Consider the following 26,395-nt stretch of genomic DNA (forward strand, 5'->3'; position numbering starts at 1 on the left):
CACAAACCCCTGGTGAAATGGGCAACACTCCACTGATTCATGCAATACCAGTCCTAAATTTAGCCATGGATGAGAAATGAAATAAAGAACATAAACCTTTATGGAGCAGGAAAATCTACCTTTCAAGTAGACTTATGAAGAATTATTCCTGAGCTGAGCTTACCACTCACTGGTGATTTTTTCACTATCTCAAATCCCACATCAGAAGAATTTCAGGCTGTGACAGACAGATATAGATGCAGATATAGATATAGAAATAGATATAAATATATATTATCACATTTAAAATTATCAGTCATTATTATTCAGAAACTGTTTTCACTGTCATGCACACGTGATAAGGTTCTGAAGAATGGGGACATTATTTTATTGAGTTATAGATGGGGAAAAGGCATAAAGAATACAGGTAATGCACATATTTGAAATAGCAATATAAACATAAACAGAAAAATGTTCAAGTCAAAGTCACATGAAAAATTAGACTAATCTTCAGATGCATTCTAAACTTGTATGTACAGCATTTTTACGCTAAAAGTAGAAATACAAACTCCAGAGATGCAGCACATCTCAAGAATACAAAATAAATAAACAAAGATGAGTGCCAATAAAAGAAAGAGAACAAACACTTGAATCTTCTTCCAGAATGATGAGAAAGTTTGATATGTAAGAACCAAGGGAGAAGATGTTCAATCTATGACAAGAACTCAATTTATTTCCAAACAAAATCTCAAATAATAAAATCTTGTGCCTGTGAGCGATCCCCAAAGAATTTAAACTTTTCTCACTCTTGTTGTGGAGCTGAACAGTTCCTCTATGAGAGAAACCTTGGAGCAGACCAGTGTTTCAGCAATCCCAGTGGAGAAATCCAGTTCTGGGGACGATGGGGACATCACAGTTACTTATCCAGAAGGAAGTTTTTCAGCAGCTTCCAACTCAAGATGACTTGAGAACAAGGAATAGGCTGGTTTGGTTTCAGACTCTGCAGCAGCGTCTTCCTAATGGTCAGTGTCTGCAGGAGGAAGGCAATCAGGAGAGTGTCATACAAAAAGCTGCAGTAATTAAGGAGGAAAAACCATTAGGCTTCACATTGGACACAAAATTATGGCTTAGGACAAAGTGGAAGGTGTCCTTTCCCATGGCAGGGGGCTGGAACTAGTGGATCTTTAAGGTCCCTTCCAACCCAGGCCATTCTAAGATTCTCTGCTTCTCTGAAAGATTCACCATTATTTCACTTTCCTTTCAAGGGTGTTACAATTAATTGAGTGACACTGAGCACCATCAGCGGTTCTCCCTCATCAATTTGTTTGCATAACCAAATATCCTAGAGAAAAAAACAGCCCCGTTTCCACTCCCACAATCCTTGCAAATTAGATTTTTATGGTAGATTTTTCCTCTCCAGAAAAATAGGTCAGTTCCCCTGCAGTAATGCACACAATCTGAGGCCCACGTTTCTGCTTGGAATGAGCACACATGGAATGCAAGTGCCCCTTGGAGCTGGGCATCTGCACATGCCACCCTCTACTTCAGCTGGTCAAGTCACTATTTGCAGATTTCCCCTGCCTTCAGAGCTGCAGCAAGGCCTAAATACTTAAGCCTTTTTCTACTTCCAATCTCCCTCTCTGAAAATATGGACCATAAATATCCTCTCCCAGGAGATTAGTCCTGGAACCTTATTGGGCTTAAAGTTACGTTCAAACAATGTCCTAATAAAAAGAAATAGTAAATAAAGTGCCTTCCAAGGACATCAAATCATGATTACAATGACTTCCATTTTTGTAGAACTTCCAAAATAAGTCTTCCTTTCTTTACGCATTGGAAAATAAAAAAGCCTGGGTATACGGGAATAAGTCAAATAGATGGAAATATAAAAGGAAAAAATAACAGGAGATTGCTTAAGAAGAATATTTAAAACCAGAAAAGTTATTCCCAAGTAGCTTCCCAGGCAGCTTCTGTAAGACAAAATAGAAAAGAAAGAAGCAGAAAAAAGGGATTTTTCAGCTCGGTGGGATCAAAGAAGTTGGTTTCAGTGGGGTCTGAAAGGGAGCAAGGGGCACTCTGACCATGACTGCACACCTGAACCACATGATTTTACATACACACACCCCTTAAATCCATCACAATTGAATGGTGCCTTCTTTCAGAGGGTGTGCAAATCCTCCACTTCCTAAAGCAGCCCTGAAAGGGCAAAGAGGAGACAGAGCCCTACAAATATTGGTCATTCACCCTGTGAGTCCTGCAGTGTGGGGACTACACAGACACCTCCCTGCCTGTCTCAGAAGGCTGTTCCCTAGTTTTGGTAAAGTTTTGCAGTCCTGAAGGTGAACTTGAGCCCAAAGGTGACTTACAAGAAAAAAAACAAAACAAAACAAAAAACCCCAACAAATAAATGCAGCAAAGTGAAATCCTTTGGCAAGGTTTTGAATTGAATCTGTGTGAAATGAAATAAACAGTTCTCCCCACTCCAAAATACCAAAAGCAGTTTCTGTCAGAAGAGCTCCCCATGTGATAATCTGCAGTGAAGCCTCAGTGCCAGAGCTGGCACCCTTTGAAGTTAAAGAAAAAGCTCCTGCTGTCTTTATGGTGCCCAGATTCCTGACTGGATTGAAAAATACCAGAGTAAGAGGCTTCCTAAGCTCCCAGGAGCTCTCTGAAGATCACTGCCCAGTGATTAGAGGAGATGTCAGGGGGACTGGGTTAGAAACCTCACACTGGCTGAGCTGGAAATGCTCCCTAGAAGGGATCCTGATTTTGTTATGAGTGATCTCAGAACGAAGCTCAGCAAATCTGATGGCAGATTTGAGAAGAAAAAGATTCACATCTCAAAATAAAACACTTGGCTTTTTATTTTTTTAGCTTTATTTTACCAATTCCACTTTTCTTACTTTTGCCCCCTAGCTGATTTATGTTAGGTAGAATTAAACTTGAATTTTATGTGCGTTTTTCATGGTATTTTCATACCCTTCTCCTTTCTTTTCTCCTTTTGAAGGAAGAAGGAGAGAGAGGAAAAAAAAAGAAGGTTGGAAAATGAAAGGAAAATGGAAATTCAAATAAATTTTGATTAAATAATTTTTTTCAGCTGATGTCAAATTAACCAAAATTGATTTTTTCATGTAAAAATGAAAAATACGAATTTGGCATTTTGACGCTGTTCAATTGCATATTTTCTACAGCAGGAATTTCTTGATTAAGAATTTTCAGCCAACTTAAAGGCAGGAGTATTAGGAGTCCCTGCAATCTGGCATCCTGAGCCATAATCTTTGTGAGCAGCACTGAGGGATCTGTTCTGAGCAGCAGAGCATCCACGCTACAGCAGAGCGGTGCCTGTAATGCGAGCGAGGATAACACAGGGCAGGAGATTAATATTCTGCATCACACTGGGCTCTGTTATTTTTATCCTGCTGTTTCCTTCACTCACCATCCCATGACTCACACCCTCCCCACGCTGGAATTTCTGCCTGGGTCTCGTGGCTCACTGGTGTGTTAGGGAAGACGTGGAGGAGCCGTCCGGAGAGCGCTGCTCCTGCTGGAGCTCTGGGTCACTCTGGAAAACACAGAGAGGCAACAGAATTCACTGGTTTATCACATACCTGCTCTGGCTGGTGCAGCCTCTTTAGCAAACTGCAGTGCTTGTGAGGGTTGCAGTTCTTCCTTGTTTTTGCAGCCTTAGTGATGCAAGTCCCAGTTCCAGACAATCTCCTGGAAAGCTGGCACAGCACCAGCCTTTAGTGAAAGTACAGGGTTCAACCTATGAGGTGAGAAAGGGCTCTTGAGAGACAGGTGAATAGAATTCAAGATGAGTAAAAGAGCTGCTCCTTACACATTTCTTGGTTATCACCTCAGGGATATGGTCCTCAATGCCACACTAGGCAGATCACCCAGGGCTGATGCTTCCTAAGGCCATCCACAGTTCCCTGATGTGGGATGGGAAGGCCAGGCCACAGGAGGAATTGGATGTTGAAATCCTTGCTAATTGCACATGTAGCTACTGTGATCCAAAATGCAGAACATCTAAACCCCAGTACAGTCTGCTGCTGTAGAATCCTGCACTCACACTTGCCAGTGGATTCAGTTCCCCAAGTGCCTGGACTCTGGCTGGTCTTTAAATCCAGAAGTAGCATGGAGTTTGCTAGTTAGGAACCTCAATTCTACCTCCTCCCAGAAATGAGGCTGATCAGAGGAACTATAATGAGTTTCTCTTTGAGAGGAAGCATAATGAGTTTCTCACCTCCTCACTGAGTGACAACAGCCCCTGCTCAAGAATCACAACCCCCTCCTTTCCCTGTGTCTGAACTTCCATCTCCATCTTCCTGAGGGCATTTCCTAACCAGTCAGAAGCCAAGAGCACAGAAGGTTTGCTCTTTATGTGAACAAGCAAATATTCTCTAGGCTAGAGGGAGTACTTCAAGCAGCAACTGGACACCACATCACCCTTCAAAAAATATATTCATACCAGAAAATAACAGATAAATGTCACTCTAGATGCTTCCTCCTCTTTTGCCCTGCCACTTTCAAAAATGAACTTCATTGAAAGGTGTCAAAGAACCCTTGTCCACAGAATATTTACTTACATCTTGCCAAAAAAGGGTGTTTATCTGGGGAAAGGGGAATAAAATCCTAACTCAGGTATGAGAATTCCACTCAGAAGCAAGATTCCCCTCACGCAGGTACTGAAGCAATGGGCTCTCCAGGACCTTAGAGTGTATCTAGCCAAAGCAGTCCCCTTTTTTGCTGAGGAGGCAGGTAGGAATCAGCTTGGTTCTGGAGTCAGTTTAGCAGAAGGATCACTTGCAATCCATTGTGTTATTGCATCTTGCACAGGAAAACTTAGCAAAGGACTTCAAATTGCCCTTTCTCACAAGCTTTTAGATCCTCTGGCCTCCTGCTTTTTCTTTTTGCTCCCACCTGGCTCTTCAGGTAACACTGGAAAACACAAAGCATGTTTTATTTCTGTGGATGTTTTGTTCTCCAGATCTGTCCTGGGGCAAACTTCCTACTCTGTCACATCAACTCAAGTCCTTCACATGGAATGCTGCTGATGACTCAGAACAGTCAATGAGCCTTTTGTTGGTGAAACAGCCTCATCCAGCAGAGACTTTGTTGCTCAGAACCCAAACACCAGCTCAAGCCAAGTCACACGCTCTGCCCTCTCCTCTTGTCCCTCCCCAGCATAACTGGAGGGGGGCGGATGGGCATGATGGAGCAGGGAGGCTGACGGCTGGCACATCCACATCCAAATGTCAGGTCTCCCCCGAATCCAAAGGGCAGAAGCTTCCCTCAGCCCACCCTCGGTCTAGAAATGTGACCTCAACACAACAGGCATGCCCTTCCTCTCAGACAAGTCCTCCAGCTGGAGGAGGATCCATGCGAGAGCCCCAGGAGAGGCTGAGGAGGATGTGATCACTGACCTGAAACGAAGCCTGTGCACACTGCAGGAGGAGCTTCCACTAAAATCTCTTCCACTGGAGTCAGCACCTCAGGACAACAAATGCTGCTGCAGTTTAAAAGATGATTACCAAAAAAATATATATTAAAAAAAAAGCTAAAGGGAATTGGAGCAGCCAGAGAAAATCTTGTTAATGCAGCAGTGTCCTGCTGTGAGCTTTCTGTTTAACAGAGAGGCTCCTTGGTACTAGTGAGTTAAACAAGGTTTTGCTGTCAAACACCTGTCAGCAGCCCTTTAGAGTGAGCTTTGTCCTGAGCTGCAGTCTCCTGTTCTGAACCTGTCTTTGTCTGCAGCAGTTCTAAGTGGACTCTGTGAATCAAAAGGAACCCTTTCCATATCTTACTTCTCAGCTCTGTCTGCACCTGAGGTGCACAAAAGGTCACAAAAACACATAAAAATATCTCAAAGAGGGTGTCAGGATGATGGTGTCAGGCTCTCTTCAATGGTGCTCAGTGACAGGACAAGGAGCAATGGCCACAAACTAAACCAAGAAGTTCCACCTCAGCATGAGGAAGAATTTCTTTCCCCTGAGGGTGGCAGAGCACTGGAACAGCTGCCCAGGGAGGGAATGGAGTTCCCCCTCTGCAGACATTCCAAACCCACCTGGAAACATTCCAACCCCACCTGGATGTGCTCCTGTGCCACCTGCTCATGCTGACCCTGCCTGGGCAGGGGGGTTGGACTGGATGAGCTCCAGAGGTCCCTTCCAGCCCTAAGGATTCTGTGAAAGCAATCACTGAGAACAGTCAGGAAATAACTTGCAAAGAGCAGCTTTCCAGTCACATGGAGATGGTCTCTGCACTTTCCTCCCACTCCTCTCCAAACACAAGGAAAGGAAGATGCAGGGACACTTTTGTCAACTGGAACATGGGATAGAGCAAATCGAGGGATTTTCTCCATGAACTGTTTTTTCTGGAGGATGTTAGGTGCTCAGAAGATACATTTTTTGCAGAAACATTCCTGTTTCAATCCAGAGTACTCTGGCAAAGCTTCCTCAATCAAATAGGAAATGAGCTCTTTGCCACCTCTCACAGATGGTAACTTGCATTAACAAGCCTGAGCAGGGTAGTTAATTTTAAACAAGATTTTTAATATTCCAGGTAAAAAAAATAAAACTAGTGTGATTTCCTTCTAGTGATTCAGAAGAAGGAGTTGCAATCCCAAGGGTAAACTAAATACTAAAATGTATATAATCACTATAATTTCCAGAGAACAATGATCAAAATCGCCTCACATCTGTACACTGCATTCCTGGAACTCAATCTTCATGGCAAATGGATGCCTGCCATTGGATAAAAATGTCATCTGGCACTGAAAACAACAAAGAAGGATGGGAGTTCCTCGCTCAGAGCATCACTGAAAAGCACTAAAAATTATTGATGTAAGATTAAAGCTTCAAAAATAAAACCACATCATTAAAGAGCAGGAATTTTGCCTTGAACACGAACTGTCACCAGCTTCAAGACAAGTTTATAGTTCTGTATTTGGAACAAGAATTAATGGGAAAGGAATCTGAAAAACTCAAACATCACTACTTGATATCTGGTCACAAGAAACGTGTGCGGTATTCCTCCATCTCACAAAGAGTTTCTCTCCTAAGAGGAAAGGTTCATAGTTCACTTTTTCGAGAAATTACAAGTTTTGTACTTTCTAGTATTAACTGATTTATGCAAATTTTATACTTATCCTGTCCATGAATTAATGAGTTGCCAATCTTGCTGTATTTTAAGTCAGATCAGCACCAGCTGGAGAGCAGACTTGCTTAATAAGGGGTTTTATCAAAGGAGTAATTAAGCAAATATACATCTGAAATCCAGTGTCAACACTGACAAGTCTAACAAACTTTCCTAAGGAACTAGCTGATTCTGTGGTGGCTGGATTCAGTTTTAAGGTTTTGGCAGAGATCAGTACCCTCTACTTGAATTGTGCTGTCCAAAATGCCTAAAGTGAGCCCTGAGCTCAGTTCTGACCCCCGTGAGTCAGTGGCACCACACCAAATGTCTTCCACTGCATCAGGGCTGTGACTTAAAAACAGTAAGTCAGACACTGGCAATTACCTAAAGTGCACCCTTTGGCTGCCATGGCAAGGCCTAGATTAACTCTTTCACCTCCAGCTTGATTAGACCAGCCTTGGTATGTTCAGCACTATTAGAGCAATCTGTCTGTGGCATTGCCTTTCCTCTGTTCCTGCTCCTACACAGGCTCTGTGAGCACAGAGTTTTTCTCTGTGAACTGGGAATGTAAACCAGGAGCACCTTCCCATCAGAAAAACACAGGCTTTTCTGAAACAACAACAAAATGCAGCATCAGGTCAGGTTTGCCTAGGAGAAAGGCAAATTTCGGCTGGCACAAGGCAGTGTTGAGTCTGACAGTGTGTGACTTCCACAGGTGTTGCTGGAGCCTGTGGGAGGTGTTGCTGTGACTCATGGAGGCTGGCAGAACTAACAGGGCAGCCTGGTGAGACAGTCCTGTTAATGATTCTGGTGGCTGAACAAAGAACCAGGACATTCACAAACTGAAAAGGAACAAAAGATGTCTCAGGAGAGGGCATGGAGCAGCCCCAGCTTCTCTGGGCAACCTGTGCCAGGGTCTCACCACCCTCACAGGGAACAATTTCTTCCTCATACCCAATCTAACCCTACTCTGTGTCAGCGTGAAGCCATTCCCCCTTGTTCTGTCACTACATTTGCAAAAAAATTACTTTCAATCTTTGTCCTTCAGGTACTGGAAGGGATTTGCTCCTGTGAAGGCTCCACCTGCCCAAAGAAAGGCTGAATGTCCCCTCTCAGAGAGTGACACGCCTGGTGTGATCATGGGAGAAGACCAGGCAAGGCTCCCTGGTGCTTGTGTTCCACTGAATATCTAAACTTTCTTTGGAAAGATAGAAACAAGACAGAATAGCCTGAAAATGCTCAATTCATTTACAGTAGCTGGGACAAAAGGACAGTTCAGATTCTTCAGAGAAAAAGGAAAAAGCTGGGTGAACACACAGCAAAACGGCCAGTAAAAATTGCTGCTGCATAAAGTGTAAGAAAAAATACTCATATGTATCACAGAGATCTAAACTTTTGTCTGTGTTCTGAAAAAACACGTTCTGGGTGTTTATAGTGATGCTGGTTAAAAAGAAGTCAGCCCAAATTTAAATCTGAATCAGCCTGACACTTAACCAACCGTGAATATTCAAAAGACCTGGCTGCCACCACTTAGAATTTAGAGTCAGTGCTCTAAATTCTACCTGTGAGAGACCAACAGTGAAGAGTTTCACCACCTGCAAAGTGAAGGCTTGAGTTCACTACACAGGGTGCAGTCACTGCTGTAACAGTGACAGGTGACAGAGAAAAACAGAGTGAAAGTGAAAATATCATCTTTACAGCAATCCGTGGATCAGCCCATTTTAGAATCCAGCTTTAGGTGCTGGGAGCTTAACACTGAATAAGAAGCCTTACAGGAGATGTGTGAATCCATTCAGTTCTACAGCAGAACAGCCCTTCAGAGTCCAAACACAATTTGAATCAGGTAATGGTGGGGTGGGCATCTCTCTGTTCCAAATTCCAGACACGGAATCACAGAATGGTTTGGGTCGGAAGGAACCTTAAAGATCATCCAGTTCTACTCCCCTGCCATGGGCAGGGACACTTTCCACCATCCCAGCTTGCTCAGAGCCCATCCAGCCTGGCCTTGGACACTTCCAGGGATGGGGCAGCCACAGCTGCTCTGGGAAACCTGTGCCAGGGCCTCACCACCCTCACAGGGAACAATTTCTACCTAATATCCAATCTAACCCTCCTCTCTGTCAGTGTGAAGTCATTGTCCCTTGTCCTATCACTCCAGGCCCTTGTCAAGTGTCTCTCTCCATCTTTCCTGTGGGCTCCCTTCAGGCACTGCAAGGCCACAGTGAGGTCACCCCAATCCCTCTTTTCCCCAGACTGAACAACCCCAATTCTCTCAGCCTTTTTGTATGGATATTTATCATCCCCATCCTGGACTGATCCCAGGAGTTAGGTGCTCTGCAGCTAAGAAGGGTAAAGGTTTTCTCATCCCTTACAGGATTAAGTTACTCTTCATTCAGTGCCAGTTAAATTTGATAACAGCTATGACATAGCTGGTATTGAGCAGCACAGGTCACCCTCAGTGCCACCTGTACTTCACCACGGGTGATGCTGATGGCCCTCAACACCCACAGGTGATAAAAGAAATGCAGCACATCAAAAAAATCCCACTCAGCACCTTGTTGAAGTGTTCCCTTTATGGACAGCAAATTATGGAGATGGCATCTCTGTTTGCAATGACTTCGGTGTCCTCCCCAACTTCTGAGATGACTTTTAAAAATGGGTACTGTCTACCTAGGAAAAAGCCATGTTTGTCCTGGTTAGTCCCTGCACAGCCATTCTCCTTTAAAATAATAAAGATTAAATTTGTTTTAGTATTCCAAAGTGGACTCAATTACACCTACGTCAGGCCTACCTTTATTCCAGATGTGATTATCCACAAAGGAGTGTGCAACATTTTGAGTCATCGTAATTAAGAACTATTTTTTTCTGATTCCCATTCAGATTACGCTTCCCAAGTACTCCCATGCAGGTGAAGCTTTACACACTTAGAAAAAAACCTCTCCAATTGCTGGTCATTCTCTAGAGAAGAAAAATTGCTGTAAATTCTTGCCTGTAAAATCTGAAGAGCCACAGTAATGTTCCTTTTACATGCACTGCACTTCCCCCAAACAAATGTAGCAGGGGCAAAATAGGTCAAAATTCTGCAACAGGAACTACAAGATGATTTTCACAACACACATATGCTGTTGCAAAGCCCCAGATACACTTCTGTTCCCAAACACCTTTTGATTTATCACCTAGGGTATAACAAAAGGTAAGGCTCAGTTATTGCAGATTTTGCCTTTTCCTTTTTTATTGTTTCTTCTTTTTTTTTTTTTTTTTCTTTTCTTTTTTTTTTTTTTTCTGGAAAATATGCTTTTGTAAGATATTTCTTGCTTTTAGCCTGTGTGCTTATAGCATTATTTTGAAAAGCCACTGGGCAGATGGTCCCCAAATGTGAGTTAATAACTTGTAGGTAGCTTTTGGGGAAGCTTTTTGAAATCCCTTCATGCAAAATGATTTCACAAACTGCCTGCATGCCATTCTTTGGCTATTTGAACAGACTATTTCAAAATGGCCAAGAGAAAAAAATGGCAGATTACGTTCCATTTGTTTTGCAGCAGGCTGCTTCACTTATTTTACCATGGTAAAAGAACATAAAGGGAAAATAAAGCACATACACGGCTTTGAAGATTTTTCTAGACCTGGAAGCCATGACTGGCTTCAAGGTGAGGGTGTTTGGGCCTCTGACTCTCTTCTGCAGCAGTTCTTACCTTTAAAATCAGCTTGCTTTTTGAGAGAGTAGCACAGGCTATTTCAAGTCATGAGTCAGACTTCACAGCATCATAAGATTAATGTAAAAATTGGATTTCAAACAGAAAGTTCTTCCTCTTCACCACTGGTTTGGTAGAGATTCTGTGTGCTTTGCACGATATGAAGTTAAAAGTGTTGCAAGTGTCTGGTCTGGTGAGCATTTCATCACTGGTTTTGAACAGATTTCACCAGAAATCCATCACTGACAAAATTCTGCAGCCTTTCTTAACAATGGCAGCACATCAAATGCCTTCTGATCCTCACCCAGATTTGCCTGTCTGTGAACCAATCAAGCATGACTGCCCTCTCTCCAAGGTGATTCATAGCTTTAGAAAATAGAACAAAAAACCAGAGTATTTTCAGTTGGAAAGGCCCAACTGTCTGAGCATTCCTCTCCCAGTGTATATTGTGCCCAGAACTCCCTGTTCCAGGTGCAGAATCCAGCATTTGGTGTTGTTAAATTTCACCCCATGGCTCACAGCCCCATGCCCCAACCTCTCAAGGCCTCCTGGCCCTGCACAAAGTCAACAGCACCTCCCAGTTTGGTGCCACCAGCGAATTTCTGCACCAGCAAATGGTGTGTTCCACTCCTGCATCCAGGACATTGATAAATGATTGAACAGGACTAGCCTTAGCCTCGAAGAAACAAGGTCCAAGGTATAAAACCCCATCAGCTCAGAGCCCCAGGCTGATACTTACAGCAATTGGTATTTTTTCCTCAAGCACAGCAAACCCTCCCACCATAAGGGACCAGGAAATGACACTTCTGTCACGGGCCAAAGTTTTGAGGACAAAGGACAGCTCTGAGATGCTCTTTCCTTTCAGAAATCACACATTGCTAATATATATGTACCTACATTTTCTTTTTAAAACACCCAGCTGCTTCACTGCTCACAGAGAGCCAATACATGTGGACTATGAGCCACCTTTTACATGGCATCACTGGAAGAATCCAGAGAATCCATGATGAGCACAGCCTAGGAATGTACACAAAGATCCACTCCTCTTGTAAACTCTTCCCTGGTAAAACATTCCCTCTCTTCCTCCTGCCCCTCCAAGCTCATCACTGCAGTGCAGCACAAAAGGATATGAGCTTTAAACAAGGGAAGGGAAGGGAAGGGAAGGGAAGGGAAGGGAAGGGAAGGGAAGGGAAGGGAAGGGAAGGGAAGGGAAGGGAAGGGAAGGGAAGGGAAGGGAAGGGAAGGGAAGGGAAGGGAAGGGAAGGGAAGGGAAGGGAAGGGAAGGGAAGGGAAGGGAAGGGAAGGGAAGGGAAGGGAAGGGAAGGGAAGGGAAGGGAAGGGAAGGGAAGGGAAGGGAAGGGAAGGGAAGGGAAGGGAAGGGAAGGGAAGGGAAGGGAAGGGAAGGGAAGGGAAGGGAAGGGAAGGGAAGGGAAGGGAAGGGAAGGGAAGGGAAGGGAAGGGAAGGGAAGGGAAGGGAAGGGAAGGGAAGGGAAGGGAAGGGAAGGGAAGGGAAGGGAAGGGAAGGGAAGGGAAGGGAAGGGAAGGGAAGGGAAGGGAAGGGAAGGGAAGGGAAGGGAAGGGAAGGGAAGGGAAGGGAAGGGAAGGGAAAGGAAGTCTGTGAACACGGTCTCTCCTGTGTTGACAGACCAACAGTTTAGGGCAGGTTGTGCCACAGCTCCTGTATGAGAGCAGCAGTTTTAAGTTTCCAGTCTTTCCCCAAGCAGCCAGCTACCTTTAAAGCTGTAAAAAGCAGTTATCTTCTTCAAGGCCAGTGTCCTTTTGCTAAAGTTGGTTGGAAATGGCTAACGAGTTCAAAAGGTACCGATGAACAAAGGAGTGACTAAAAACCACCAAACCCTTCTCCAGACTGCACCCAGCTCAGTCCCCTGCTGTCTGCAGAGCTGATATAAACCTGTTTCTGCAGTGCTCCACAAAGCCAACCACGTGTGAAAAGAGCTGTACCTAAATTTCCTGCTAAGGCCACCACTAAGCCCCGGTGTCCTTGTGTGGGGAACTGTGGATGCTGACAGCCTGGTAAGAGAGAAAGTCAGATAAACTTTCCCAGGCATTGCTCTGGGGAGCTGTGAGGAACTCATGAAGGAATTAAAAAACAGTCCTTGCACCTGGTGTTTTTGCATTTGTTTCCTTGCAAGATGTTTACTGAGGTGTTATTCCTGATTAGCCAGTAATGGTGAGGGGTGCAGGAACAATCATGTCCAGCTGTCTCTGAACAGTCTATAAATGATGAGATTTCTAATAAGCTGGGCTTTTGCCTTCTGAGAAGACCTTGGAGTCTTGTGTCATTATTCAGCCATCCTTAATACAAGAGGGACAGGGAATCATCCCCAACACAAGCCCTGCTGGGTCAGAATATGTACTCCATGGCATGTACTGGCATCACCAGCAGCCCCCTGAGGGTGTATTCAGCTTTGCATCCAGGTGCAGATAAATATGTTGAGGATGACTGTTCAATAAGGAGCACCAGGCACAGCCCCATCCACCCAGCCTGGAGTATGGAAATCAGAGGGAGATGATGATGAGGCAGAACCTGCTGAGCCTGCACAAGAGAGGGAGGGCTGGGAGAAGGACTGTGTGCACAAAAGCACCCTGCCACTGTCCTGGGATGGCTGAAGTGCCCACCAAAGCTGGGGGAGAGCCGTGCTGGCTCCCAGGGGCAGCTGAGCACATCCTGGTGCTCCCGGGCAGCAGGGCAGGCTCAGCCTGGAGCTCTGCTGGAGCTGCAGGACCCCAGCACTGCCGGAGCCCAGCCTGGCCCCAGCAGAGAGCAGCAGCTCCAGGCTCCCAGCGAGATGCAGAGCCACAGCTCAGCAGGGGCTGGCTGCAGACAGAGCTGCTCTGCCCCCAGCCAGCTGATGCTGCAGCCTCAGAGCCCGTCCTGTGCTGCCTGAACCCCTGTGCCACCCCTGCTGGCTCAGTGTGAGCCTACGACCTGCCAAGGCATTTGCTCTGATGAGGCAGCAAACGCCAGCCCCCCACAAAGCCTGTAAAAATCGCTGACATGCACAGCACAGTGAACCAGCTGCACTCATCCTCCAAATTCCAGCAGCTCGAATCAGAAAGCTGCAGGTTTGGTTCACTGCAAACCAGCTCGGCTCTGAGCTGTCTTGTCCCAGTCATGTCAGCACCAAACTGGAAGGAACAGCCACAGGTCAGGCGGATTTGTCTGCACCACTTCACAGTTAAACCTTGGAAAATCCATTTTTTGCCAGAACTTGTCCTGTCGCTGTACCTCCCCTTGGGAAAGATGCTAATTGGCTGTTTGTCATCTGATCAGAAAGGGGAATTGAATCTTGCCTGGCTGAGTCACTGCCTGCTGAATTCACTCCTGCCCTCTCTTTAAATTGAGAAGACACACTTGAGCAAGACACTTTATGAGAAAGGCTTCCTTTCAGTACAGGTACCTGGCTCATGGTTCCTATCCAACAGAGACTAAAAACTTTACAAAATCAGCCATTGGCAGCACTCCCAGGATATTTTTCCATTCGCACATATTTCTAAAAATGTCAATGCCAGGCTAACCATTCTCATCTGGGGAGCCTGACATCAGATGTACATTCGCCCGGGAAAAAAAAATACCCCAAATGCAAGCCCCTTCTAAAAAGGAAAACAAATTCCAAGTATGTTGCACTGGCTCCTGCCTCTGGGCTCTCTGCAAACGAGAGGAGGAATTTTACAGAGTGATTTTACATCCATGACAGCTCAATTAGAAAATCAGACAAGGGAATGGGGATGAGTTTCACTGGGATGAGAAGGGGATGATATGTGACATTCCTGCTCAGGCCTGACTTCCTGTTTGTTTGTGTTTGCTACCCAACAGCAGACAAAAAAAGTCCCAGGCAGGACCTTAAGAGCCACGTGCAGTCCTGGAATGAAATCCAGACAGCTAAACAACACTGCATCTGGCTGTGGGAGAGCTTCCCTAGGGAGAAAGCATTTTGGCTTGAGCATTTTGTTCCAGTCATCAGTCTCTGATTATTTTCTCTTCCAAATTCAGACCCTTCACACCCCTCCCCTGCATCACCTGCCTTGCCTGAGAGACAAGTGCAGCCAGGACATGCCAGGCTGCCATTTGGCCAGAGTCCAGGCAAGAAGATTATTGCTTCCACACCATGCCCATAGCACATGCCATCAGTATTCCCTCACTTTTAAGAGAGATCTCCATTTAATTCGGGCTGTCAGGAGTCAAGGAAAACAAAGGATGTGACTGCAGAACTCAAGTCTATCTGAGCAGGATTCCTGGAATGAAATCCAGTTGATTTCAGTAGTAATCTGTAGCTACAGAGCGAGCAGAGTGCAGGGCATGCTTCTGAGATATTTTAAATATATATTTCTATGAATGCTGCAAAAATTACTTTACAACTGCTCTCCCTCTGGGAAATAATTAGAAAGCCCTCCTCCCCTTACTGGCTCTGATGATGATTGCATCTGCTCACCTCCAGGATGTGTTTGGTACCTGAATTACTGTTTTGCTTTCTTGCAAGTCTTCATGTTTTCTACATGAGCATTTTTACTATGTGCCCTGTCTCTAAATATTGACTCACAATAAAGAGTTTTCAGCCTTACTCATTGTTGAAACAGACCTCAAGGAGTGATGCCCTGACATAAAATGTTCCATCACTTTTTTCCCAGGTGGTGCACCTCAGCATTCCAACCTCCGCATTCTGGTGGGTTTTTTTTATGACACCCACACTAAACCATCTGCCCACTCAGCTGCTGAGGAGAAATCCCATCAACCTGTCCTTAGCTGTCCCTTCAGAGGGATTTAATTCTCACCCCCTTCTTGGGGTGGTTGACAGCATTGACATCTTGAATTATTGTAATTAGAGCTGTCAAGACCCATGGATTACAGAAGAAATTTTAAGTGGACATTTAGTTCTAGACATGCCCTCTTTCTTCTCCCTCTGACTGAATTTAACTCATGTCCCATTACCTGGGGATCACTGGCTTCACCTTGGAGCCACGGAAGAATTCTAGTGCTGCTCCACTTTCTGCCTGTGCTGTGTGGTCCATGGTTTCTTCAGCACTAGAATGCAGTGGGTCCTCTCCCCTTCCTTATTCTTTTATTGTTTTTTTCAGGTTTTGTTTTGTTTTAAATGTACAAATTTACAGTCATTTCCTGGTTCATCCTGCTGGATAGCAAGACCAGGGGATATGCTCGGCCACCAGGGCCTCAGCTGAAATTCTAAGCAGAGTTAGAAGATGCAGTGACTGAAACACAAAGCACAGCCTACACTAGGGCCAGGCAAACTGGAAAATCAGCCAAAAACCAAAGCAGCAGAATCCCCCTCCCACTGTCAGACCCACTTGTGCTCCTCTGCTGCAGCTGGAAGAGTGTGGGATTTTTAGTTAAGAGTTGCATATAGATGAGTGCAGGTGGAAGCAGAATTAGATGAGAACAGATTTTGGCAGGAATAACTGTTCTCAGTGAATAGAGGCTGATTATTGTTTAAGGATGTGCCAATAGGGGGAAATGTGGAAAGCTTTTAAGATACCCCAAAAACTGCCTGAGGGCAAGAGGCGTCAAAGCAGGGCTGCATCTCCACTTGCCACCTCAAGAGTTCGAGGGAATGTTCCCAAGCAATTAATCACAATTAACCACACTTAAAGGCTCCTGGTCACGCTGGTAAGTCTGTACCCAAGCACTCTCTCCCAAAATACTTCCTAGGCACGATGTGGGAATGAGCAGAGGCCAGGAAGGGAGCCCAGCAGGCTGAGTGCCCAACACCTTGTTTCAGAGAGAGCCTCTGGCAGCAGGAGCACAGCCTGTCCCCTGCCAGCTGCCCTCAGTGCCAGGGAATGGGCCTGGGCACATTTCATTTTCTAATATAGATGCAGTCAGGATGTCTATGAGAATTTGTATCTCCCCCCCAGTGAATATCCAGCTTCCTTTTTAAGAACAGAGCTACCCCATTTTCCACTAGCAAGAAGCAGTGCAGATGCTGTTTTGAAATGCCCAGTGTTTCCAAGCCTTCCAGAGAGATTTCTCTCTGGTGCTCCAGCACTCTGCACTTCTCAGCCTCTGCTCCATTGTAAGTGTGTACCACTGACATGGAGATACTCTGGGAGACGAGTGGGAGAGGGGAATCTGACCAAAATTGTGTTGGTTGCTGGAATTTACTCTGCCAGGCCTGCAGGAAGATGCCAGTGCCTGCCTTACACCCACACCTCAGCACATTCTCCTAAAGGCAGGTGCCTGGATCCTTCCAAGGCACTGAGCTGACTTTTAAAGCATGATCCTGAGAGATACTGAGCAGGTACAAAATCCAGAGACAACTGTGGGAGCCACCATCCCTTCCTCAGTCAAATGCTCTGATATCTCAGCTGTGGATCCCTGCTCTTCCCTTTGCTTCCTCTTTGGCTCAAGGAACACTGTCTCCTTCAAAGCACAGAGGCTAAGCTTAAGCTAGAGGGCATTCCCTCCCAGAACAAGCTTTGTCACCCTCCAGACTCCCTGCTTCTTTGCACCATTCTCATGATTAATAAACCACCATGTATTTTCACAATAGCCTTCCTTTAAACAGCCCCCTTGTGCAGCACTACCTCGAAAATTACTGTGTTTGCTGAACAGAAGAACTCATACAATTTGCTCTGCAAATTCATGTTAAATGAATCACATTCAATCACACCCCATTAGATTTTAAAATCATTTTATATAAGACAGAGAAAAAAAATCATAAGACTATGTTGCTTAAATAATTCAAATAATTTTTCACCTTTCCAATCACAGGCATTTCTACCTATAATTAAGCAACGAGGAGGGAGAGGTTTCAAATGTGTTGAACTTGCTTGAGAGAATTAAGTATGGTATAATGTAACTAATCTGTACTAACTGAAGAGAGCAAAGCAAGCCCTGGTATGGATTTTGTGATATTTTCTGGAGGAAATACTACGTGCTGGGACACCACCACTAGAGTGAAGTCATGCAAAGGAAGAAATTCTACCTGCTCCTTTTACACACCAGACCCTTAGACCAATGTGGTCTATTTAAATCACATCTTTTCCTCCAGCATCTTCATGGAAACATCAACTTGACATGAGCAGTTATTATGCTGTATTGTCATGAGAAGAGCTGCAAGGTTTCATTGCACTCCTTGCCCACAGGAGTGAGGAAACCACCATTCCTGGCCAGGCTTGGACATGGGATTTGAGAGATCTTACATTTCAACATTTATGTCCAAACTGGCTTTGTCAGAAAACTAGAGAAGGTCAGAGTAACCACTGTCTTGAGAGGGAAATCATTACCTGTTTCATTCCAAGGTGGCTTCTCCAGCAACATTCTTTCCAATGTCCATTTCAACACCACCACAGCTGTTTTCCACCAATTTGCAAATGACAATCTCCATGGCACATCACAGAAATAAGATATATCTTTATTTTTTTCTCTTCTTCGTGTCAATCAAATGTTAAAACCTACACTGATTTATTTGGAAACATCCCCCTGATAACTGTGAATTATTTATACAGAAGACAACTTGCAGATGACTTCTGATAAATTCTAAATTCTATCTGGAAAATTATTAATTCTGCAGTAGCCATAAAGACTGTGTGCTAGGAAGCACAAGCTCTAATTAAAAACTTTGTTGCCATCTAGGAAGGATATTCATTTTACTGTTAGATCAGGTCATTTCTGGGGCATCCACAGCTTCTCTGGGCAACCTGTGCCAGGGCTTCACCCCCCTTACAGGGAAAAAAATCTGCCTAATATCCAATCTAAACCTACTTTCTGTCAGTTTGAAGCCTTCTTTTTCTTTAAACAAGTTGGTATTTCTCTTAAAACCTTCTAATTCCAATTAATTCCTTAGTCATATCACTATCAGCTTTATTTTTTTCCCACTCCAATTAACATAAAATCTTTTATGTCATATCATTTCAGTGGTTACTATAACCACATTTCTCACAATATTTCATCATACAAATTTTAGGTATGTTCTGGTCAATGGGCCCACAGAGCTACTGGAGATTTTCTGTGTTTATTCGTCCTATGAGCTGACACAATGATGTCAGGTGGCATGACCCAGGTCCACTGAAGGGTATCAGCACCCTGAGGTCCCAAATTTAAGCCAGAGAAACAGCACTTAAACAAGCTGACCAGGAGAAATGGGGACCAGTTAATGCATACAGAAAGAAAGTAAAAAAACCAAATAAACAAATAAACAAAAACCAAAAAATTCCAACAAACGAAAACAAACCAACCAAAACCCATTACAGAACTTACAAAAAGACTAAATGGCACAATCTAAAAAAATAAAAAATATTTAGTGGTACTGTATATAGCAAAAGTCATGGCAGAATGATTTTGTAACAGTTATTTTATTCAGTCATAGGCTATATTATTATCAAGACCTCTTCTATTTCATTTTTTGGACGTTTGTAGCTATGGAGTGAGGTTGGTGGTCACAAAGTGACATGGCTAGAGCTGAACCAAAGGCAGGGGTATGCTGCTAGAGCTTCATCTCCCAGTTTCCTTGCTGCCCCTCTGTCCTCCATGGGGTCAGCCTTCTTATTCCTGAGGCTTTCCCCACACCCTGCCTGCCACTCAATATTCCCATCCCACTGCTGGCCAAGTGGCAAGGCCAAAGTCTTGATGAGGTGCTCAAAGCCCTCCTGTTATTCCATAAATATGGTGAGGCCCCTGCCAAGCTCCATCCTGCTCATGGCCTCTTGCTACATGGCTGGGTGAGATGTCAGCGAGCAAGCCCGTCCCTCCCCACGGCTCACTGGCACTGTCACACGCCCCTGAACGCTCTCCTCGTTTGACCTCAGCACCAGCTCCACTGACACTGACCAGGAGGAAGAGTTTCTCCACAGAGAAGGGTGTCGGGCATGGCAGTGGTGGAGTCACCAACCTCAGAGGAGCCACTGGACATGGCACTCAGTGCTCTGGCTCACTTGACAGAGCAGTGATCGCTCACAGGTTGGACTCTCTGACCTCTGAGGGCTTTTCCAACCTCAGTGATTCCATGACAGGTTTCAGAGGAGCCAGACTTTTTGTGCACACACACATCTCCCACTGAGGGTGCTCTGACACGTGCTGTGTTCCCTGATGGGAGGCGAAGGGCAGTGCCTGGAGAAGGGCTCAGGGCACTGCAGCTCGAGAGCCTCGCCAGCACCACTGCCCCCAGACCAGCAGGGTCTGCAGCTGGGGAGGCAGGAACAGCCAGCAGGAGTGCCATGTCCTCCTCACAGAGCACACAAAGAGAGATTTGTTCATGGAGCTCAGAGCAGCACTCAGCCCCTCTGTGTTCTGTGACCCCACACCAGATGGGTCACAGTGCACAGCTCTGGCCTCCAGTCCCTGCCTGCAGAGCCACCCAGAGCCATGCAAGAGACCACAGGGGGAATCCCTCTCTTCCCTGAGATACACGCTTTAGAGCTCCCAGTCCAGCCAAGCCCGTTCCTATTTGTGCCTCTCTGAGCCCTTTGAAGGGCTTGGTCTTCCCTTCCACAGCCTTTTCTTTACCCTGCCTGTACACAGAGCAATTGTTCACAGAGCTGCGGGAGGTGAATGGTGTTATGTAACTGCTTGTTACTGTTTTCTTGATTTTAGGATGATGGAAAAGGGAAACGTGGACTGCCCTTAGGGCCAGGCTAGAGCAAACTAAACTTACATTACCAGTGACCCAAATGAACACTCACTTCAGCACCCCCAAGAATGCATTTTAGTGCACAGTGTCCCTCGTGAGAGGACAAGCCAGTAATAGCTGCAGCATGTGTGGGGTGAGGGAGCTTCCCTGCTGCAGCTCCTAGCCAAAAGAGTTTACAAGAAAGTGTTGGTTTGTTGTTTGGCTGGGTTTGTTTGGGGTTTTTTATGTCTGCAATGATTTGCTATTCTTTAAGCTCTGATATATTGATGCTTTTGATATGGCAAGGAGGTCTGATTCAGCCTGCTGCTCATTCCAGGTCAGCTAGCATAAAATGAATAGTTCTTAGGATGTATTTCCTTCTTGTGAAGGGCCTGGAAGAGAAAATTTCCTGTCCCACATTTCCAGGAGCCTTCTTGGAGGGATTCAGTTCTCTTTTACTCTCACACTCTTTTGCATTGGCACATGATGTGACTGTACCACGTACCCACATATTTGCCCCAAAATCCAAGGAGAACCAATGGCTCCAAGGTTTCAGCCCAGTTTATAACTCATATTTAAATAACCATCAGAGAATCAAAGAATACCCCAAGCTGGAAAGGACCCACAAGGAGCATCCAAGTCTAACTCATGATTTCAAGCCTCAAAATCATAAAGATCAGTGCATCTAAAACACCTGCTGAAAATTGTGTTGGTTTAAGCATGTGTCCATACTAAATGCTCTGTTGAATGGGCTCTGACCATGTTCCTGGTCACATTAGCCAGTGTTTGGCAGCAGTACCTCTCATTAGAAAGCAAATCCTTGACTGTCCTATAAGCAAAGAGAAGTTATGTATTTATTTGTAAAGGTGTCAAAACTGAATTTGCCTGAACTGTGCTTAACAACTGCTTAGAAACCCAAGCCAAGCAAATATTTTTAACCATACTATGAGAATTATTTGTTTTCTTTCTAATGGAAAGTTCTGTTATGGAAAATCACAGCATACTCATACAGAAGGCTGAATTTAATTTCCTGACAGATGAGTGAGCTCAGGCAGCTCCAGGAAGAGAAGACAGCACTTGTACTTTCAGGAGGAGAGAATCAGTTCAGTGAAAACAAGAAAAGGACACATGGTGGGAAAAAGAAAAGTAAAAAAGGAGGGAGGAAGACCAGGCCCTCCCTTTGTGTCACCAAGATCAGCTTGACCCATGCCCCATAGCCCTGATCTGCTTTCACCTACATCAGCTTGCTGCAATTACTACAGAGATGTAATCCAGATCCCTAAAATCCTTACCCAGGATTCCAAACAAGTGGCTGTGTGGACACAGTGCCCTGCTCTGAGGAGCCAACAGCCCAATCCAACACAACACAGTTAGCACACCAAACTCTGGTGTTCAGGAAGGTGGAGGCAGAAGTTTGAGAAAGAACATCCCAAAACTTTATCCTGAAAGACTCACTGCACTTGTTTGGTGCTTATTCAGGTGAGTCAGATGGATGTGATCACCGGGAGCAAATCAAAGCTTTTGTCTGAGCAAAAAGCCTTACTCTAAGTCCATCAATGATGTAGATCTCAGCACGTGCAGCGGAGTTACACCACTTCTTTGCTTCATCTGAGATTCAGCCTCACCAAAGAGCTGCTTCTGCTCTTCCCCCTGGTGCAACAACTCCCACCAAAGCAAACTGGAGATCTCCCTGAGTCTGGAGTGCAGCTGCTGGGCACTTTTCCTGCCAGTCTTGTTTCAGACAGCTCCTCAGCACGTTACAGCCTCATTCCCCACCTCTAAAACAAGCAAACCAACCAATAAATCAACACCTAAAATTCTAAAATTAATGTGAAAGGTGCTGTTCTCTATTATGAGATTTAAATCCTCACCTTCCCCTCAGCCCTGGGTTTTGGGCTGAGCACTCTGTTCATGAAAAACATGACTTGCTTGGCACTTATTTTACTGACTAGGAAGGAAGAAATCATCGTGCATTTGGGCATTATTATTAAAGAGCACGGTCAGGACTGGAAAGCAGCATTTGTGTCTGGGGGAGAGAATGTCAGAGCGCTGCTCTGCAAAGCTGATCTCAGTTTATCTCAGGACATAGCTGAGGCACTTGAACAAATTATAATCCCAACTGAGCACTTGTTTATGTTAGAAAATTTGTTAGAAACAAACCTTGAGCAATGTTGACAAAGCCTTCTCTTCTCTGCTACTCTTGCTGTGCCACAGGATGTGGGAAAGGCATGGAACATCCTTCAGCAATAAAACAGAAGTCGGAGGGGGAAACAGAATTGTTCTTTGTAAGAGAAACAGTAGGAAAGCTCTTTGAGCTGAAGGAGCAACTTTGTGTCGATCTGTGATCTCGATGAAGGAAATGTGTCACTCGTCTCTCAACACCACCTCAACTGTAAAATCCACAGCGCTGAGAAGGTTTTGTTTGGAAATAAAAGAAACCAGGGGTGTGTTTTGATGAAGAGATGGTGCTTTCCATCCGTGTCCAAGGGAAAAGCCACGCCGTGGTTCTTTAAGCAGCACAGCACGCCATGTTCGGCTCCTGTAGTGCCATCCACTCCCGGTCTAGGATAACTAAAGCCAGAGAACTGTGTACACAGATGGTGTGTGCATACAGAAAGGTGACTGATACACACGGCCAGGGAATCTGGAGCGTAGTGACCGCAGTTTTGCAGATATTGCACTCAGTATTCTGCTTTCTCACTGTGCCTATCCACTCCCTGATGCCTTGGATCTGTTGTGCACTTGAAAATCTGTTCAGATCCCTTTCGATCTGTTGTGCACTGGATTGAAACCAGTAACAGCAGTGTAGTTTTTTTTCCTTTCTGTCTCAAAAATGTAACAAAGGTATAAAACTGTAAAACCACCAAAAAAAAAAAAAAAAAAGAGAAAAAAGAAAAAAGAAAAAAGAAAAAAGAAAAAAAGAAAAAAAGATGCTGCACATACTTTTTTGAGTGGGGCCAGTAAGCACATGACTGAATTACTTAGAAATTCCAAAACAGGACGGTAACTAATAAAATCATTTATAAAGAAGTATATCTACAATATTTAATAATTTAAGGCTCACAAGAAACTAACATATCAATGACAAACAGAAGTTTTCTGCTCTAGGGTTCAAAGCACCAAATTCACTTCACATACAAGATAACCAGATCTGTACTGATCACTAGTGGAAAACTCAGAAAGTGCTGATCTGCTAATGTTCCTAGTGCTTTAATGATATATTTCACAGGAATAAGAAATCTCCTTTCAACCATAAATACAGTCATACAGATACAAAATATATCTGAATAATTTTAATTTGAAACTACAGTACAAAACCCCTCCACTTCCCCCCTCCCATCCCCAATCCACTCATTCTCCACACACACACATCCCCCGAGTTCTTTATACTAAACTCGGAGCAACTGAATTGGTTACAAATTACCCATTTAAAACCAATGACCATTTGCTAAAATAAGTTTCTACAAATCAGATTTTTCACTGTCATAATTTACCAGCTCCTGCATCATGGAGCGCAGCTTATTCTTAGTCTATTTTAAAAATAGGTGACCCTTTGTGTCATGGAAAAAGAACATAAAAACATGTATTCCTGGAGGACTGCTCAGGAGAGTGATCAATTTATAAAATACAGCCTGACTTAAAAAACTAATTGGTACTAAAAGAATAATTATAGTAGCAAGTTTCTGACACCAGAAAATCCTTCTGCCTCCTCTCCTCACAGGTCTGTTTCCCTATTGGTGTCCAGACAGAGAGCGTAGAGGGATTTTCTGAGGTCTACGTTACTTTTCGCTTTGATATTGGCTTTCTCTAAGGAGCTGGTGCCACTGTTGAACTCCTCACTGTTTTCCAAGTGCACAACAGATTTGTTCAGAGAGTCTTTACTGGGTCTTCTCTTCACTTCTCCCCCTGCAGTGCTGCCCTGAGCACTGCTGTGTTCGTCCTTGAGGATAGGCTGCTCTTCGTGGTCAGTCTCTCGGTGGTAGAAGTAGTTGAAGTTGGACACGATGACAGGGACAGGCAGGGCAATTGTCAGCACACCTGCAATGGCACACAAGGAGCCCACAATCTTGCCCCCCACAGTGACAGGTCTCATGTCCCCATAGCCCACAGTAGTCATGGTTACCACCGCCCACCAGAAAGCATCAGGGATGCTGGAGAAATGAGACTCGGGGTCATCGGCCTCAGCAAAGTAGACAGCGCTGGAGAAGAGGATCACCCCGATGAAGAGGAAGAAGATGAGGAGGCCCAGCTCCCTCATGCTGGCTTTCAAAGTCTGTCCCAAGATCTGCAGCCCCTTGGAGTGCCTGGAGAGCTTGAAGATCCTGAAGACCCTGACCAGGCGGATGACTCTGAGGATGGCCAGGGACATGGCTTGCTGCTGGCCCCCACCCCCATTGCTGCTGCCAGCCCCGGGCTGCTGCTGCTCGTGGGCCAGCTCCGTGCCCAGGGTGATGAAGTAGGGGATGATGGCCACGATGTCGATGATGTTCATGATGTTGCGGGAGAACTCGGGCTTGCTGGGGCAGGCGAAGAAGCGCACCAGGAGCTCGAAGGTGAACCAGATCACACAGGTGGTCTCGATGATGAAGAAGGGGTCAGCCAGGCTGCTGGGTGCCTGCATGGGTGCGGAGTCCCCGGGCGTGCCATTCAAACCCCCACCTTGTGGGGGCAGGGGTACGGGCAGCTCCCTCTCGTCCCTGAACTCGGGCAGGGTCTCCAGGCAGAAAGTGATGATGGAGATGAGGATGACCAGCACGGACACGATGGCGATGGCGCGGGCTGAGCTGGAGCTCTCGGGGTACTCAAAGATGAGCCACACCTGGCGCTGGAACTCATTGCGGGGCAGGGGCTTCTCCTCCTCTTTGATGAAGCCCTCATCCTCCCGGAAGCGCTCCATGGCCTCCTCGCCCAGCTGGTAGAAGCGGATCTCGTCGGCGAACACGTCGATGGAGACATTGACGGGCCGGCGGAGCTTGCCCCCGGACTGGTAGAAGTAGAGGATGCCGTCGAAGCTGGGCCGGTTGCGGTCGAAGAAGTACTCGTTGCGGAGCGGGTCGAAGTAGCGAATGCGCTTGTCGGGGTCCCCCAGCAGCGTGTCGGGGAACTGGTTGAGGGTGCCCAGCTGCGTCTCGAAGCGCAGCCCCGAGATGTTGATCAGCACCCGCTGGTGGTGCATGGCGCCCGGGTTGGCCGCCGCCGCCTCCTCCTCCTCGTCGCCCGCCGCCGCCATGGCCATGCCCCGGCGGTGTCCCCCCTCCTCGGGCGGCCCCATGTCCGCGGCGGGGCGCGGGGCGCGGGGCGGCGGCCGCGGCGGCGGCGCGGGGGCAGCGCGGGGCTCCGCCGCCCGCTCGTCGGGGCCGCCGCCGCCTCCTGCGCGGGGCCCCGGCGGGGGCCGCTCCCGCTGCTCGTCCCCCGCAGGCGGCGGGGCCGGCGGGGCCGGCGGGGCGCTCTCCTTGCCGTCGCTCAGCTGCGGCGAGCCGGCGAGGTGCAGCAAGTTGCCCCGCCAGCGCGCCCGGCCGCCGGCGGCCGCGGCATCGTCGCCGCCCGCGATGGCCGCGGTGCCGCCGTTCTCCAGAGTCACCAGCGCGATCTCCATGGGCAGCGGCAGCAGCGGCGGCGGCGGCGGCGGGAGGCAGGCGCGTCTGAGGCGGCGGGCATGCTGCGCTCGCCGCGCCGCTGCCGCCGCCGGCCACCTCCGGGCGGCCGCGCTGCGCTGCGCTGCCCTGCCCTTCCTCGCTCTGCCCTGCCCTGCCCTGCCCTGCCCTGCCCTGCCCTGCCCTGCCCTGCCCTGCCCTGCCCTGCCTGACCCGCCTCCCCTCACTGCGCCGCCGAGCGCGGCCGAGCGCGGCCCGGGGGAGCCGCCCGGGGACCCGGATATGAACGAGCGATCATTATATTATGGTCGCTTGACGTCAAAGAGGATCCCTCCTGCTCGGCGCCCCCGCGCAGGCAGCGGCAGCATCCCCCGGGAGCCGGGATGCCGCATCCCCCCGCCCGCCGAGG

General features: G+C 46.5%; 1 protein-coding gene across 1 annotated transcript; it reads right to left on the reverse strand.

The window, feature by feature from the left end:
• Positions 1-359: 359 nt before the first annotated feature.
• KCNA5 (potassium voltage-gated channel subfamily A member 5) lies at positions 360-26,145 on the reverse strand. Its single transcript, XM_063395392.1, has 3 exons — positions 22,553-26,145; positions 3,416-3,541; positions 360-1,009 (listed from the first exon to the last, which is right to left on the reverse strand). Exon 1 carries the CDS (start codon positions 25,986-25,988, stop codon positions 24,108-24,110), a length of 1,881 nt encoding a protein of 626 aa, XP_063251462.1. The 5' UTR covers positions 25,989-26,145; the 3' UTR covers positions 360-1,009; positions 3,416-3,541; positions 22,553-24,107.
• Between the last annotated feature and the right edge of the window lie 250 nt (positions 26,146-26,395).

The sequence above is a fragment of the Prinia subflava genome, chromosome 4 (assembly GCF_021018805.1).
Source record: "Prinia subflava isolate CZ2003 ecotype Zambia chromosome 4, Cam_Psub_1.2, whole genome shotgun sequence".
NCBI classification, from domain to species: Eukaryota; Metazoa; Chordata; class Aves; order Passeriformes; family Cisticolidae; genus Prinia; species Prinia subflava.